Source organism: Rhinoderma darwinii, chromosome 13 (assembly GCF_050947455.1).
Source record: "Rhinoderma darwinii isolate aRhiDar2 chromosome 13, aRhiDar2.hap1, whole genome shotgun sequence".
NCBI lineage: Eukaryota > Metazoa > Chordata > Amphibia > Anura > Rhinodermatidae > Rhinoderma > Rhinoderma darwinii.
The window spans coordinates 39,783,408-39,802,587 of NC_134699.1; the positions used below are offsets into that span (position 1 = coordinate 39,783,408).

General features: G+C 40.5%; 1 protein-coding gene across 3 annotated transcripts in view; it reads right to left on the bottom strand.

Moving 5' to 3' along the window:
• Positions 1-14,949: 14,949 nt before the first annotated feature.
• Positions 14,950-19,180, bottom strand: part of MYL9 (myosin light chain 9) — a 41,403-nt gene continuing 37,172 nt past the window's right edge. For all 3 annotated transcript variants that reach the window (XM_075845354.1, XM_075845355.1, XM_075845356.1), the window contains exon 4: positions 14,950-15,530. In XM_075845354.1, the coding sequence (XP_075701469.1) occupies positions 15,358-15,530 (173 nt within the window). In that variant the 3' untranslated portion in view covers positions 14,950-15,357. The remainder of the gene's footprint in view (positions 15,531-19,180) is intronic.

Sequence of the window (19,180 nt, forward strand, 5' to 3'; positions counted from 1 at the left end):
TAGACCATATGGACGGGTTACATACATACATCAATTCCTAAGGAGGTTTCCCATGTCTTTGGATTTGCATATGTAAACAGACACCCTCCCCCTTCCTACCCCACAGCCTCTGTCCCAGAAATACGAGGACCATAAATGAACACTGTGCATATTAGCTGGTACTACATGTGCTATTCGTAAATAAAGATATATAGGGGAAAGGTATTCACTTTTACACGCCAGTTTTCTGGCGTAGATTTTTACTTACAGGCTCACGGACAGCCAGAGATGCGCCTAATTTAACAAGAGGTGTGTTATTAAAGTAGACTATACTACACCAAAAAATGGCCCTATATATATATATATGCAGAGGAATAAATTGTTAAAGACACATATAGCCTATTCATTCCATGTCTACAAAGCACAAGAAGCTCATTGTACCTTTTTTTATATTTTACTAATTGAAAACATTATTCATTCTTTTTCTTCATGCTTTTTAGTATGTCCCGGTTTCTGTCTCAATGTGAATTCCAGTAGTATGTGAGATCTACCGCGGCTGTAGTATCAAATATATCAGCTCACACTACTACAATGTTGCAATATGACGTCAATATTTTCATTGCTTTTAGTGGAGAATACACTGCCATACCGAGGTCCTATGCACAGGCACGCGGGTCTGTAGTATGGAGGCAATGTGTTATAGAAAAAAACAACACATTTTGGAACAGATCTGTTCTTTTACGCTTCTTCTTTTCTTCATTATACTTTATTGTTTCCCAATATGAAGAACGTAGCAGAAAATACATACAATTTGAAGATCATTTATCATTAATAAAGTAACAGTCACTCCCTTTCCCCACTACCACTTTAAATATACTGTATATATAAAGTTAGATATAGTTAGTGAATATTGTTATGACTATTTCTGTGTTTGTTGTTGGCATGTGCCCGCTTTTACTTTTCTTTCTAAAAAATTGCAAACTTTTTCTACATTTCTCAGCTAGCGTTTATTTAGGCCATACCACTTGACAGATACTGACAGACACTGACATCAATAATTGCCCATTTACGTTTCTTAAAATAGTTTATTTTTCAACACCCCATCATTAGATTTAAATTGACTTTCAAAGACATGTCATGTGTGTCTGGCACTGGGACCCCCAATAATCTCCAGTAAGGCGTCTTATTCCCGTCCAAAGTGAAGAGGTGGCTGCACATGGGTGGTCAATCTCCTTTAAAAATCAATGGGTATGTAATGCTATTTAGATCCCCAATACTTAGTTATGACATTTTATGAAGTTGTATATAGTTTGCGTGTGATCTAGTATTGGAGTAGGACTATGTTTCCCAGACCGGATTTCTGTCCTTGTATCTGCTGCCATTTTCAAATTACTTCGGCAAATTAAGTTTTACATAGACAACTGGCAGTTCAGGGGTTAATGCATTTCTTTGTCTCCTCAGGGTTATCACTTGCTCCTCCACCACCCAGACTGACTGGTTTTCTCCAGCCAGGAGATCTAGAGCCAAAATTCTTTCAGAAAACAAAATCCCCCCCTTTGTCCACCTCCCACTATATAATAGCCCTAGTGCAGAGTGCATGTGAAATCTGACACTGTGGGTGATAGGAGAGAGGCTTTCCCCCATTTAGGAATACAGCTTCCTGTAGCCGCAGGCTACATGTTGTGACATCCCACCCCCTTCACTGTTGTTTGCCCACTTTTTTAGCTTTTCATTTGACAGAGTAAAAAAAATCATGTCAAGTAAAATGGCACTCTGTTGAGAGAAAGAAGGAGTTCCCACAGATCATAGTCATTCACTTCTGTCAAGTTGAAAACACAAATACAAAAGTTTTTTTTTTCTCTTTTTGGTTGCGTTGCTTTTTAGCTGTAATATTTGTAAACACACCCATGTTTTTTATGGTAGTTAGTGCCATTTTCTTTTAATTAAAACAAATCTTGACTGAGATCCATGTGAATTACAATTCATTTACATGGTGTTTTCAGATAAACTGCATTTCCATACCTGCTCAGCAAGATCTTGCTGTTTATCAAACCACTAAGGGTATGTTCACACGCTGAGTCAAAAACGGCTGAAAATTACGGAGCTGTTTTCAGAGAAAACAGCCTCTGATTTTCAACCGGTTTTGAAGCTGAAAACGTTTTTTTGGAGCCGTTTTTAGAGTTGTTTTTCTCTTGACTGCTCAAGAATTGACATGCTACGTCTTTTTACGGGGCTTTTTTTTACGCAGTTTTTTAAAACGTGTAAGCATACCCTAAAGCTGATCATGTAACAATTTTTATTTAATATGGGTGATTTTATGCACTTATTTGTAATACTATGCCTGGTTTTACCTGGCTATAATACTGCCTTGTTATAGCACCTATTACACACGTAACACCTGGACCTCCCACGGGTCTTCTAAACAAAACTTAAAGCACCATAGGTTTATATGGTGCTAGAAATTCGGTTAAGTAGACATGCAGGGTGTTATATCTGGAGTACTGACAGTTTTCTATAACTAATACATGTGCTCGCAGCTCACTCTACTAACCTATACTTCCTGTAAACAGAATACCCCTGTAAATCTAGCTAAGCACATGTTGCTTTTTTAGATGATACCACTAGGGGCACCGAAAGTACTTATGAAGTTTGTTTTTAATAATCATTTTCTTTTGTATTGGTGTGATTGTGTGGATAATTCAAGATGATTTCCTCAATGGTTCTAAAAGTAACTTTTTTTTGTCAAAACATTAATTTTATTTATTGATTAACTGTGTAATTTTTGTTGTTGTTGCTTAAAATTGTGTTATAGGTAAATATGACAATTTATTATAATTCACCTTCGGCCACAGTGCAATTTTTCTTAATAATTTGTACCTCTGTCTTTCCCTTCTCACTACTTCTGTAGATTTATACTACACCAATTATAGAATACCCAGTATAGTGAAAGTTAATGCACTAAAACACTAGTATAATTGTAACCTATATATATATAATGTATATATTTAAATGCAAATAGTGACTTCAGCAGCTACAGTATATCCACACCAAAATCTGCATCTGACACATGCGGATTACATGGCAGATTTTTAGGCTGGTTCCACATCGTATTTGTTATGCCGTGTGTGAACCCAGCCCATAGTCATTAGATGTTTGTTGCAGACCCCGATAACCTAATTTACTTAGGCCTCTGTACATGTTCTGCAGAAATTCCACTGTATATTACCAAGCAGCAAAGTGGATGAAATTTGAACATATTTTATCCCCACACTGCAAAAAAATCATCAGAAAAGACATGCAGAAATTGACCTGCGGTGCAACGTGTGCAGGGGACCTTATCGACTTATTGTCGGCGTGTTACCTTATGGCAAGAGGAACATATTTTGGACAGGTTGGGTTTTATCTGTCAGATTATTTTCCCCCTGCCCAAGGATAGCAATGCTAATAGGATCTAACAGCCGTTCATCTTCCCGCGGTTTTATAGAATTAACATGTATGAGAAACCAAACCAAATGTGTCTGTTAACGGGGAATTAGGATTTGTTACTGTCAAATATAGAATGCCTATAGTCAAAACAAGTACCTTGTGTATTCTGTCAAATATTTGGGGAGACCAGTACTAGACTTGTCACGTTTGTTGACACTTGTCTTTTATCAGCAGGTAATTTAATTAAGAGTTTTCTGTGCATCAATGATGTGCATTCCATTGACTGATGTCTATCTATAGCAATTTACATAAGAGAGTTAAGGCCCTTTTATACCGGCCGATAAGCGGCCGGTGCAGCGAGCGCCGATTAACGAGACATCGTTGATTGGCGCTCGTTTGCTCTGGTCGCACGGAGCTATGGATGGGGACGAGCGGTCGTTACTCCGATCGCTCGTCCCCCTCATCTCTGCAGTGCGTCTCCCTGTTTACACAGGGAGATGTTCAGCCGACAACGATAATATTTCACTTTTTTTAAACTATACGACCAGCAGATGATCGAGCATTTGCTTGATCATCTGCTGATCGTTCCCCTGTATCCACAGGGCAATTATCGGCAACGAGCATTATACGAACGCTCGTCTGCCCGATAATCGTCCAGTGTAAAACCCCCTTTAGGCTGACTTTGCACAATATGATTTTTTTGAAGTGTCAATGTTTGATTTTTTGGCAATAAAAATACCTTACCCCGTTATTTTAGCAATCGTTTTATTCACATGCGACAATTTTGAGCAATATCAATATTTGAATTGTGCTCAAAGATTGTCCCAAGTTTAAAATGTATCATCTATCCACAGGTTAGATAAAAAAATGTCTAATCGCTGTGGGCGCTAATAATAAACCTCCACCGATCACTAGAATGGTGGTCCTGAATCCCCGTTCCTCCTCACTGCACATTTGCAGTAAGAAAGAGCTTTAGGCTGGGTTCACACGACCTATTTTCAGACGTAAACGAGGCGTATTATGCCTCGTTTTACGTCTGAAAATAGGGCTACAATACGTCGGCAAACATCTGCCCATTCATTTGAATGGGTTTGCCAACGTACTGTGCAGACGACCTGTAATTTACACCTGTAATTTTCTTCTGAAAACAGGCTGTCATTTCAGCCGTAAATGACAGCTAGCGTGTGAACATACCCTGAATGGCGTGGGGGACGAGCCTGCGCCCTGCCTCTCAAAACAAAGTCTATGGGGCTGACGGACACAGCCAAATACGTGTAGGGAAGCCTATGGCAAAACCGCCAGAAAAAAACACCATACCCAGAATATGCTGCGTTTGAAAAAAAAATCTACTGACAACATTAAAACACCACAAATCAGAGTACTGTGGGAAGATTTACTGTTGTAACCTTATCTAGAATTTGTTGAAAAATTCTCCAACTTTTGGCCCAGTTTGGCGACTTTCATTTTAGACTAATTTAAGAACAGAAGTTTGCGCCTCACTAGACGCAAAAGTGTCTAGAAAAGGGGTTGTGGTTTAGTGGGGAAGGGATTGTGGCTTAAAATGTACCAAAACGAACCAATCGTAAGGTGGCACATGAAAGGCTTATGACTCCATACTATGAGTTTCTAATAAATAAGAAACAAACATACTGATAAATATGTCATATTATTTTACGTAACTTTGCACTTTTGTATACATGACTGGGCAAGTCCTAATCATACCTTTTACAATTTTTTTTTTTTTTTTTTAAGAAGTGTCACATTTTAATTTTTGCATGTATCTCTATATATAATTCACTTGCAGTCACATCAAATACCTAAAAATGTTTCTTATGGTATTTTTTTTTAGAAATATCTGAATCTCAGTGTATTTTGTGCAGTTTAATGCAGTAATATCATGTTGCTCTGTGTATATATGGTGCCTTGAAGAGAGGCACCATATGGTGGTACATGGAGTGCTTATCACTCCATACTATGACTTCCTAATAAATAAGCAAACATACTGATAATCTATATAATCATATAATCTAGCGTAACTTTGTTCCTTTATATACAAGACTGGGCATAATCATACATTTGAAATACATTTTAAAAGAAATGCTACTTTTTATTTTATGTATCTTTAAAATAAAATGCACTTGTAGTCACACAATAAAAAAAAAGTTACTTTTGGTATCTTTAAAAAATATATGAATTGCAGTTTCATTTGTGCAGTTTAATGCAGTTTAATGCAGTTTGGTGCAGTGTAAATTTCTTTGTAAGGAGTCGTAAAGGACTTGTACTTATGCACTACAATGTGAAATGTCTTTAGAAAGATTGTCACTCTGTGTCGTGTACCAACCCCCCACAGGAAACAATGAAACTGTTTAGTGACTTGGAGAACTAGAATGTATCCAAAAGAGGTTATCTGCTTTGAAGTGTAAGGGTATGTTCACACGTAGTCAACAAAAACGTCTGAAAATCCAGAGCTGTTTTCAAGGGAAAACAGACCCTGCTTTTCAGACGTTTTTAGACCAACTCACATTTTTCGCGGCGTTTTCACGCCGTTTTCGCGGCGTTTTTTACGTCCGTTTTTGGAGCTGTTTTCATTGGAGTCTATGAGAAAACAGCTCCAAAAACGTCCAAAGAAGTGTCCTGCACTTCTTTTTACGAGGCGTAATTTTACGCGTCGTAATTGCCGTACGACGCGTAAAATTACGCGTCGTGTGGACAATACAGCGTTATACCCATAGAAAGTAATGGGCAGATGTTTGACGACGTATTTGAGACGTATTTCCAGACGTAAAACAAGGCAAAATACGCCTCGTATACGTCTGAAATTTGGCCGTGTGAACATACCCTAATTGTATTTTCTGTCTCTACTTCTTCCAAAGTGTTTTTAGTCAATGAGGTTCCCTACAGCTGAACTACAGTAAAATAGAAAATATTATCATTGCTCTTTATTTAAGATCAATTAATGAGAACGATAAAATAATTGGCCAAATAAAAACAATGAAGGAAATGTGGCAGTCATATATTTCATTGTGTTTGTGGGCATGTATCTCAGTAGCCAAAATTGCCAAGTAGGGGGTAGACTAAGCTGTAGGACAATTAGAGAATACTGACCCTTCCCTCCCTTTGCCCCACATAGTCCACAGGGCGGGCAAAGGTTGTCACCCTTGTCTGAATCAGATTTCTGACAGCATTGACACAATTGTGTCAAATGTGTCCCAAATTACATTATGTCACTATGCCTGTGTGGTGACATCACTATCCTCTTCCAGAGATTAGTCAGGCAGCCACTGAGGCTATGTCTGAAATTAACTGATATCAATAACTGGTTATCAACAATTCCCTAACCGTGTCCTCAAATTCTGATCATAAATATGGCTGGAATGTTATAGGCATTATTATCAAGTGCTTACTCACAGAATAATAATCACAAATCTACATGAATATGTAATTGCTAGTTCAGTTATGTAATGTCCTGAGAGAATACTATTAAAATTGCGTATAGTAGAATTGTCTTACATTATAAATAAAAAAGGGCACCACACAGAAGTTACATGTAAGACAATAGAGAAACATGACACTCTGAATTTCTTGTCATTCGGGGGGTTATCGCAATAGAAGACATTTGGGATGATATTGCCAAATAAGGAGTGGGCAAAACTGTAATGCAATCGGGCAATATTTAAGATCTCATTCTGCATTTTTATACTGAACCGCTGCAAACAGTGGTTTCGGCCCTGGAGAACCTATTGGGCTCATTAAAATCAATGATTAAGACCTCATGCTCACGACCGTGCAGTATTTAAGGTCAGTAAATACTGCACGGATGGGCCGCGGAGTGTCACCCGCATTTGTGGACCGTGCTCACAGTAATAATAATAGGAGGTCCATAAATGCGAAAAATAGGACATGTCCTATTTTTTTAGGGTAATTTTTGTATGGCCTGGAAACACATCCGTTAATATACGGGAAGGGGTCCGTGGTCGATAGAAATGAATGGATTAGTATTTTATCCGCAATTACGGATCCATAATTGTGGATAAAAGTCATAGTTGTGTGAGTGATGCCTAACTCATTGGTTTCAATGGGATGCTATATATATTGCTTCTTTTCCCCTATGACGACACATTATGTGACAGCAGCACCCCTAGTGATCGGCTAGTAGTTAGGGGACATGACAAAAGAAGAGTGATTGTCTAAACCAAACATCTCCTTAAAGTTAGCCATACACCTGAGAAATAAGTTGGCGGAACCTGGCAATTTTGGTGGGTTCAGTGCACGACTGTCCCCCAAAGGCAGATGTTGGGAGAAGGAGGGATTGGGCATGATGGAATTCAACGTGCCTGATTCTTTGTTCCCATGGGAGATAAGCCACTGCCAGAGGTGTTTGGAAGGGCTTATTCTCCTTTCCTATTGAGACAAACATGCATGCTCACCCAAGCATGCATGTTTATGGGTGCATGGGGAGATATAGCTGTCAGCCAGGTCGGACGTTTAACTGACAGCTGTCTCATGTTTATGATGTCGATGCATGGTGTGTTTCCCAATATCTCCTGAAACTCAGCCTAAATTAGAATTTTTTAGTTGTTTCCCCAGTTGTGTGTTTTTTTGTTGTTTTTTTTTAATCATGTTACTGAGATTCGGCCCTTGTAGAGTACTGTAGGGCTTTGCTGTTGAGTTTTAAAATAAATAATAATAATACAAAAATCAGATGGTGGTGTAATAATACTGTACTCTGAGTGTATTGTATTCATAAAATTGAGTATAGATTGTCACTTAGTAGAAGTGTGAAACTGAAGTAATGTAATTGTCACTCCCAAAGTGGAGAAGTAATAGAGATCAAATAATGTCATGCGGTGACGTGTGACCCCCGCTGTTCTGTGTTAAATTGGTCATACATCTGGAGAAAAGATTTACAAAAGGTGAGACATTCACACCTTCTGTCAGGGAGCTGTCCCCGCATTGTTACACAGGACAGGTAGAGTCCAATAGACAATAGCAGCTGCTACGCATATTGTTTTTATTCTTTTAACAGCCTTCTGATTGAATTAGCAAGTTAATACCTAACCCTTTCAGTTCTCAACATTGCATTGCACAGCAGTGAATTCCTCTGTATGAAAACAAGCTGCCCAACTTCTTTGTGTCTGTTGTGTTCATTGTCCTGGAACTGATCCACCTTTGTTTATGTCACCTATGTTGTGTCATGGATTTACACAAAGTGTTTGCTGCGTTTTCCATGGCATTTTCGGTGGCATTACTAATTACTAAAAAAAATGCTGTGGCCTAATGCTTTGGTTTGTGGTGGTTTTTTTCTGCATGTTTAAAATATTAGAAAATAAAAAAAAATGGCAGAAAAAATTATTGCAAAAAAACTAGGGGGAATTTTGTCTGTTTAAGAATTTAATAGTGGATCTCTCCTGAAAAGTCATATATAGGTAGCATCATTGACATAAGCTTTGAACCCACATATTCCCAAATCAATTCAGATTCTGAAAGCTAAAGGAACAGTTTAGACCAGTGGGTTCCAACCTGTTGCTCTCCAGCTTTAGCAAAACTACAACTCCCAGCAAGTTTTAGTTTTTCAACAGTTAGGCTGGGTTCACACGGGCATGTTACGTCCGTAAGGGACGGAACGTATTTCGGCCGCAAGTCCTGGACCGAACACACTGCAGGGAGCCGGGCTCCTAGCTTCATAGTTATGTACGATGCCAAGAGCCCCATAAATGACCCCATTTTAAAAACCAGACCCCTAAAGATATTCTTCTAGTGGTGTAGTGAGCATGCTGACCAAAATTTTTTTAAAGGAGGAAATAATGGGTATTATTTCAGACACTATGGTATATGTTTCTTCAAATTCTTCTTACATTTCCACATGAAATAGGGGAGACGTGGTAAAAGGTTATTTTGTTAGAAATATGCCACATTAATAAATTTGTGCGGCATACAGAAGAGAAGTGAAGCCGTGTATTCATAACGGATACATGTTGCTATAGACGTATTTGCCTGTACTTATGACTCTGTCTTGCTAAAGAAGCCGTTGTCCCTCATCTGTGCCATTAATTATGATGTCATTGTGGACAGAATTTTGTCCTAATATAAAATCAGTCAGAGAGGAAAAAATAAACTGTACTGGAGAGATGAGCAATATTGTAAAAAAAAATGGAGGAAAATGTATCCAACTATGTTACAAACTCGAGTCTGTTCACTAGATAGAAGAACACCTGCAGGGCTGTCATGACAAGCTTCTTTTTTTTTTTTTTCAGTGACTGGTTGTACAACGTCTCTTTAGCTCCATCTATCCCTATATGAGGGACGAATGTGCCAAGTGACAAGGTACACCATAACAGATCCCTGCCCGGCAAGCTAGGAACCGCTATGTGCACAAAACAACCAATCGGTTAAAATATATATAAAGGGGCAGTGACCAAGACCATCTATAGGAACAGTAAATGATCACTAATCCCCAAAATGATGTCAGTATTTCCAGAAGAATTGTCGGGTACAAGAGTTCCTGCGAAAACCCGAATGTAGTAAAGCCCATAGTGTATTGATTAGGAACAGCTCAATTATTAGTGGTCCTCCAAATTAAATAATAAGATCATGCCCGTATCACCATACAGAGATATTAATAAAAATAACAGCTTTGTTCGGCAGGACACAGTCATAAAAACAGTCAAAAGAAACAAAATAATAAAAAATATGAAAGGGGTAAAATATTTTCTGAAAAAATTAACTCTACTACCTCTCCCAAAAGAATTCCTCCCTACTTGGAAAGCCCTCAAACTAAAATGAAAATATAAATTTAAAATTGACTTCCTAAAAAGACCCCCTCTCCCCCATTTTGGCATTCCCTAAATAAAATTAATAATTGTAAACTGTGTGGTTCGTTTCGAAACAGGGGTAGTTGCAGAGTCCTGGTTGAGATGGGCACATTGGGCAGTAGAAGCGACTATCCCTCCTCCTTCCATGCTTACTGCAAACCCGGCACCTTTTTTGGGGGATATCTTTGCGTCTCGGTGGAAGGGACAGGGTGAGGAAAGTGGCGCTCTGCAAGTCTTCGCACATCCTCAGACTTGAAGGGTTGTGCAGGGGCACTGGAGTCAAATAGGAGACGCTCAATAATCTCCTCCTGGAACTGAAGGAAGGTCAGCGTCTCTTGGGGATTTTATAAAGAACAAACCCATTATATGTAGCAATCTGAATTAGGTAGATTGCTACCGTATTGTACCAGGCCCTGGTCTTCCACTTCACCAAATACGGTTGAAGCACCTGGTCCGACAGATCTACACACCCTATGAATTTATGGTACTCTGTCACACAGACAGGCTTATGCTTTTCCACGGTGGCCCCCCTCTCTCTAACTGCCACCGTGGTGTCTGGATGCATAGTGGACAACAAATAGACGTTCATCTCGTCATTCCACTTTACTGCAAGTAACTCCTCGCTTGCCAGTGCGAATGGCATCCCCCTTTCCACACGTCTGGACACCAATTGCTTTGGGAATCACACCCTGTTTTTATGGACTGTCACGCAGGCCCCTTTATTTGCAGCATGGAGGGATTTAAAAAGGGGGACACTGCTATAAAAGTTATCAGTGTAGACGTGGTGCCTTTGGTGAAGGATTGGCACCATTAGGTCCCACACAATTTTTTCGGATATGCCAATTGTGTCTGGGCAGCCTAGGGGATTAATTTGGCGGTCTTTACCTTCATAGATCAAGAAACCGCAGGCATACCATGTTGTGCTCTCGCACACTTTATAGAATTTAACGCCATATTTGGCACGTTTGGAGGTGATGATCTGCCGGAATAAAAGACGGCCTTTGTAGCTCATCAGAGATTCATCCACCGATAAATTTTGATCTGGGGTGTAGGATTTGAGGAAAGATTCTTGTAGGAGGGAAATTAACGGTCTCAATTTATTAAGGCAATCGTAGCCTGGGTCATTTCTTTGGGGGACTTGGGAGTTATCTGTATAACGCATGAAGTGCATTATAGATTCGTATCGGTGTCTGGACATAACTGCTGCAAATACAGGGGTCGCGTGGACAGCTCTTGATGCCCAGTAGGAGCGGACAGTTGATTTTCTGACCAACCCCATATTTAGCGTTAGGCCTAAAAAAAAAAATTAAGCTCAGGGACACTAGTGGGGGTCTATGATGAGTACATGGATGTGGGTTTATGTGCAATGAATTGTCTTGCATGTATATTTGTCTGTTGGACAATCAACTCAAGGACTTGTGGAAGAAGTCCAAAGGTGTATAATTAGCAACATCCACATTTATTCCTGGGGTTGCTGACAGTTGCAGGACCTGGGGGGGGGGGGGGGGGGGGGAATTAAATTGCTGGATCCCAGATCACGGAAGGGACTGCACCACTAGCCCTTGCACCACTAGGCCCTGCACCTGGGGATTCGACAGCGACGACTGACTCCACGACCATAGGGCTATGGGGTCCAGAGGTAGAACTTGAGTCGTCACTGTCTGAAAAAAGTTCTACCTCTGAAGCAGAGTCGGTGTCACTAGCTGAACTGCCGGAGCACAGAAAGGTGTACGCTTGCTCCGCAGTAAACACTCTCCGAGACATTATTTAGGTTGAACTGTAACCGTTAACCTGTAACTTTTTTTTTTTATTATTTATTTTTTTCAAACTAAGAAAGAAAAATAAGGATACAGTGCCTATCACTAGGTAGATAAAACTGGCTAACAGGTAATAAATAACTGGACACGGCCAGAAAACATACAGATAACTTGTGCTCACACAGGGGATGAGGGGACACAAACGGGGTGATCAGGGGGCACAGACTTGATGTTTGTGTAATTTTTCAATTCACTTCACAATTACAGCTCAGGATTTGGTATAGTGTCTCTCTCTCCTCTCACAGATCAACTACAGTGAGGGAAGAGGAAGACACAGCCCATGTCCTGGCTGAGTTTTCTAAATATAACAACATAGATCACTGTGATAGGTATATCACAGTGACTATGTCAGCAGGGACCACTCGGATTGATCCCTGCCTGTTACTATTTGCCATATGCTCCCACAGGCAGCATTGGCAATCTGCTAACGGCGCACGATTTTGCGCCATTTTGATTATCAGGGACGTGGGGGGCGGCAGATGGGGAGGGTGATCGGGGGTGTAATAGGGGGTACTGGCCCTTTTTTTTTTTACCATTTCTCTCTTTTCTCCCAGAATATATTCTGTGAGAGAAGAGCAAAAACTAACCGCCGCTGTTTTTACAGTGATCGCCGTTATTCGGCGAATAACGGCGATCACTAAACCGGGTACCGGACGAAACGGTCTTCGGTCTGTGCTCCGAGGCCTCAGCTACCACCATAGCGGAGTCCACAGAGTTTAAGCGCCTCCCGGGGGCGCTAACTTATACCAAAGCGCCGCATAAGTACCCTTAATGACCGCCATGAAAACACGTATAGGCGGTCATTAAGGGGTTAAACAACATTTTGATTGTCATAGATATGCCAAATGTTTTTCATGTTACCCTTGCATGGCCACTCTATATGTGATTAATAATTCTATTTTATATATTGTTTCTGCATTTATTTGCAGAGTTTGACAAGGGCCGGATTGTGGCCAAAACGTTACTTATCTCTGTATATTGCCTCATTCAAATTAAATCTATTTTCTGCATATTGACCTAAAGAGTGCTTGAGTTTACCTGACCCGGATCAGTGACGTGAGGTCAGGTGACCGGACTGGTCCACTCTCAGGCCGGCAGTGGCATAGCTATAGGGGTCGCAACTGCGACCAGGCCCCTAAGCCTGGGGGGGGGGTCTGCAGGGCCCCTGTTGCCACACAGCACGGACCACTCTGGTCTCGCATCCAACTGAATCTGCAGGACACACATTCAGTTGGGTTCAATGTTGAAGCCTTTCTCCAGCATTCACCCTGCATTCACCCTGCCGCGAGCGGCTGGGCACAGGCAGGCGCGATGTAGTGACGTCATCGTGCCTGTCTGCGCCGAGTCCCTCACCAAACAGTGCAGAGGAGGAGAAGGCTCCTCCACCTATGGGGGGCATTATACTGTATGGGGGCATGGGAGGCAATATATTGTGGGGGCAGCTATAGGGGCATTATACTGTGGGGCAGATATGGGGGCATTATACTGTGTGGGGGGGCATTCAGTTGATAATTTTGTACGGCCCGCGAATGATGTTAGAAATATCCAAATGGCCCTTGGCAGAAAAAAGTTTCCCCACCCCTGCACTAGGGGATTCGAAGGTGCAACTGTGTGATCTCTATTCTAAAACATTGCACTACCTATGTAGTGATATGCATTAGAACGGTCAGTTTTACAGGCAGACCAGGAGGCCATAGTTAGGCTGTTGCGGGAACATCTCGCCACTCATGGCGTACAGTTACGACAAATGTGGAGACTGGGTTAAAAATCAGACACAGAGCTCTTAAAGCGCAACTGATAAAAAAATAAATGGTTTTGCCTAAGTTGAAACTAAGGCTACAAAGACAAAATTCGTAAATATTTTATATGTCTCTTTTTACCCCCTACCATACACAGTGCAATAATCCAAAGAGCAATGGTGATCTTGTTCCACTTCTCTGAGCAGTCCATATAAGCATGGCCGTCTCTTTCCTTTATGACTACCAGCGCTATGGGTCTAATTGAGCATGTATCTGTAGTAGTAAGCGGTCACATAGTAAGTTTAGTGGTGCATTGAAGACATTTTCAATAAGTTAAAGGCTATGAACACCTTTGAGGGCATTTTATTTAATAAATAGATTAGTCAGTGTGTTTAGTGTTAATCTGCAATTCGTCTTTATTAAAAATTCTTTTTACTTTTGGGGATACAGCTGTTATGTATTCTATATACAGAGCAGCTGTATCGTTCGTTTTCACTGAATCCGTCAGTCCCGCGGACCTGACGGGTTCAGTGTCGGTGGGTCCTGCGTGTCTGTGACACGCAGGATCCACCTGTAAACGATCACCGGTCGATCCTGCGTGTCAGAGACACGCAGGACCCACCGACACTGAACCCGTCAGGTCCGCGGGACTGACGAATTCAGTGAAAACGAACGATACAGCTGCTCTGTATATAGAATACATAACAGCTGTATCCCCAAAAGTAAAACGATTTTTTTTTAACAAAGACGAATTGCAGATTAACACTAAACACTCACTTTAAAAAAAAAATGCCCTCAAAGTTGTTCATAACCCTTAAGGAAACGTGTGGGAATACTCCCCTCATTTTCTATGGATCTATATTAAAGTGCTCCTAGAACACTATGAGCCCATTCTGAACCTCCATGTGTTCCAAGGTACAGTTCGCCTTATTACGGTAGTTTCTAGGGGAGAAAATGATGCCTCACAGAGCCACAATACATTGGCACACAAAGAGTTTACAAATCCATAATATGGGATTACTGCATGAGCCGTAAAGTGTGCAACTTCACCAGATTTAGAATCTCGCTTGCCCTCTGCCTTTATTCCAGTTACCTGGCGACAGTTTCTTGTGTTTATTCATTGCCAGTCCAAGGGGTATGTACAGCAAAAATGGATGTTAGCACACATAAAATAACTCATGTTAATAAATCAATTTATTTACGTTATATATTAAGATGAATTATCCATATCTGAGCAGCTAGAATGAGGGCAGTTGGCAGTGGTCTTATCAGTCACATTTTTCACTTCCTTTTCCGACAGGGGGGCTGCTGATGCAGCAGCGATGAACACCTACACTGACCCTTCCTTATTTTACTCAGAATTCAAAGCCAAATCTGGATTCTAATGATAATCAAACAATTGATTCTTTTCTGCCAACTGTTAACTCTAGGAATGTTTGATATATAGCTGCTATGATGAGTTTTCTCACTATGGCTGCAAAAAAAGGGGAGAAAGGGCTCTGTGGGACACACAGCACAGTCTTCCCAGATCTGCAGTACCATGGCTCCTCAATTTTTACAATCCGTATTCTGTTCACTGATTATTTAGTCATCCTTATCCTTGGCTCCATGTTTCAGGATGCGGGTGAATTCTACGTAATTGAAGTTGCCTTTTTTGTCGATTGGTGCTTCTCTGTACATCTCATCCACCTCGTCATCTGTGAAGCGGTCTCCCATTGTGGTTAGGAGCTCACGTAAATGATCCTCATTGATGAAACCTGTAGAGTATAAACTAAGGTTAAATCTGCAAGCAGAACAAGACACATTGAAAAAACCAAAACCAAAAGATAAATAGCAAATACAATTCTTCAAATAATTGTTTTGACTAAAGGTGGGCAGATATGGTTCTGAATGGGGCCATGAATGGGGTGATGTTGAGCATTTCTGTTGAACAGATACACTCTGTATCACAAATGTTGGAAAACTTGTTTGCAGTTAACCAACCTTTGCTGTGTTTTATGTGAAATGGAAGTACTAGACGCTTACAGTGCACAGGGGGTCTAAAGCTGGCCATCAATTCAACATAAGATTATGGTCAGCAGAACCCTCTGATTTCTAAAGATCCAATACAAATGAGAATTCAGTGGGACAGTCCAGCTGTCCTCCAACAGAGGAAGCCGGAATCTGACAAATTTGACAAAATCTTTTGTTTCAAGATTAGTAGCGTCAGGGGATGGAGGAGTCTGGCAGCCCCTTATCTACCTTTTCAGTGGAGAAGTTGGGAAGGATAGTTGTCAGTTGACATCTATATTTTGTCCACAGCCAGCTTAAAGATAGGAAAATGTTTTACTGGCAGTTGGTTTCCACAACACATGTTCTGATGTACGGTCATTGACTTTTATTAATCTTTTTTGGGGGGAAATGTAAAAACATGCAAAAAAACAATAGCGGAATTGCTGGTTTGTATCTTATTTTTACGCCATGGACCATGCAGTATAATTAACAAGTTAACTTTATTCTATGAGTCGAGGATACAAAAATGTTTTACTATTTTTTCTAAATAAAAGCATGTTTTGTTGAATTTTTCGGGTGCCACATTTTGAAACCCATAACTTAATTTTTTTTCCAACAACATAACCATATGGGGGCTCGTTTAGTAGCATTTTGGTGTGTTTACAATTGTTACACCATGCATGAGGCAGTTTAAATAATAGGTTATCTATCGGTCTTTCCGATTGTGGCGATACCATATTTAAATTTTTACATTTTACAATCTTTTTTTTGGGGAGTACTTTTTATGAAATCTTATTGAACTTAACTTCATTTTTTTTCATTTGTCCCTTTAGGGAACTATAAGCTGCAATCCAATGATAGCTTACATAATACTTTGGAATACTTAGTATTCCAAAGAATTTTTGCCTGTCAGTGTAAAACTGCATACTTTCCGAGAGAAGCTCATAGTGAAAAGCGCGTTGGAGTGTGAGGTGGTGGACACACAAACATACAACGTACATGTCTAACCCGGGTCACTACACGATATGCAGGAGTTGTTTGTAGTGCAATTATGCATATAGATTTTGTAGCCATTTATTTCTATATATTAAGTCCCTTACATGGGCATTTGGAAATTAACTTTATTTTGTAATAATTGGTGCTTTATATGATGCTGTTTTTAAAGGGAATGTGTCATGAATTTTTTTATTTTTTTAGAATATTGCTTATATTTATACGCTTTTTTATGTTTTCTGACTTTTACTTCTCTATGGGGGCTGCCATATTTTTTCATGTCTGTATGTGTCGATTAACGACACATACAGAGATGGAATACGGCAAATACAACCCCATAGATAATGCGAACGGGAGCCATTCCATTTATGTGGACCGAAAGCCGCTGCCGGACAGTAAGATGACGACTTCCGGCTGCGGCTTCCGGCCATATGTTCAACGAAGCGAAGGCGCAAGGAAGAGGAGTTTAGACCAGCGGAGGCGGCGTCAGGAGCAGGTAATTTATGTTCCTGTGTATTATGTTCCTGTGTATTACTGTCTGCTGAGCCCTGTATCTAATCCTCCTACACTGTGCAGTCGCTCAGAAAATGGCGGCACACAGTGTAGGAGTTTTGAATACATTCAAACCCCTCCCTCTCATGGCACTAGCCAGAAGAAGGGAGGGGGGGATTGTGTGAGGACACTAGAGAGAGTGTGTCCACCCCAAATTTGCAGCATAAATCAATGAGGTTGCTTTACCACATTGACCATGCTGCAATTTTGGGAACTGCTCCCTCTAGTGGCCAGCACATGGAAATGTTATAAATTAGAATCTAATTTATAAGATTTCCTGATTTGTGAAAAAATAAAAAAAATTAAAACAATGTGTAATCACTTAAATAATAATTGTTTAACTGAAAAAAATAAAATAAAATTTCTAGCGACAAATTCCCTTTAAGTTTGGATTCTGTCCCCACTCATGTTTTGAGCTTTTTTTTCATGTGATTTTTAAGATTGTTTATAGCCTACAACAATGTTATTGTGAAACATATATAGACTTGTGTGTATTTGGGGGTTTATATTGAATTTTCGTCTTTGGCAGTGGCCCTAGAGAGCTAGTTACAGCTTTTTGGATATGATGGTTGGAGGAATCCTTCTCTTATAGGTTTAATACTATTAGGCATATGCCTTTGTCAGGCCCCGGCTGAAATGAAAAGTTATCGGCACCCCATGATTTGCAGGGTGCGGATAAACTCACAGAAGGATCCACCTCACTCTGTCACACTCCTTAGATGCCACAGTTGCTGTAGTCCACAGAATCCAAAGGGTTAACAGAGCCAATCGGTGTGCCCGTATTTGCGGCAGGGAGTAAGTGGGGTAAAGGAGAGGGAGCCTCAGAACTGTTTTGTGTGGGGGCACCAACGGATACCAATTCATATCCTTATGGAATGTAGCCCTTTCCATAGGGCGTGAAATGGCATCACTGTGATGGGAAGGAATTAATGTGCGCTAGTAGGTTGGAACTGGCCATAACCACTAAGATAACTACATAGAATTGACATCATCTCATGTCTATGGGAAGAGCCTGACTGTCTCATGTCGTCTCCCATAGGGGGAAACAGTGATTGGACAGGTAGGATTTAAACCTGTCCAATCCTTTATTTTCCTTGAGAGAAGTGGCATTAAAGGTGTCTGGTAGACGATCATTTCCCTCCATAGAAACGGGTTCTACTAAACTGGGGTAGACTATAGATTAATTTACTAAAAGAACACCGGATAAGGTTTTTGCAGAAGTGCTAAAAGTTCCATTATATATTTAACAAGGCCTAAGATAGAATTTCTTCAGTACTTATGTAAATGTTACACTCAGAGAATTATTGAATAACAGTGGTGTAACTTTACGGGGTTTCGGGGGTTGCAGTTGTAATAGGGCACTGGTGGGCGGTCCATCAGCCCCTCTGTCACATAAGATGAAAGCTGTATAACATGTGACAGTTAAGGGCTCTGTTACTGATTTTGCATAGGGGACCCAAGAGCCTCTTTTGATATGTGCCTTAAGCTGTAACCAATCAAATTCCAGCAGTGTTTCTGTTTTATGTAGTGAAGTTGTATGATAAATCACTAACTAGACTAGATAGTGACTTTTGTAGAGAAGTGCAGTAAATCATATTATGTATTATTTTCTTCAGTCTAGTTAACGAGGACCTGTCACTACCTCCTTCAAAGTGACTTATTATACTCACGTAATTGACGCTGGGTCTGTGAGTCTTTGCGGTGTATTTCTGTGTGCCCCCCGTTTCCGAGATAGTCTCCCCTTTTATTTCTAAAACAATATGTAAATGAACCGCTGGCTAGCCAAGTGGGTTTGGCCACCAGCAATTCTCAGTGGGCGGTGCTATCAGCCTGTGACGCTCACCTTTCAGCGTGAGGCTGTTTCCATCAC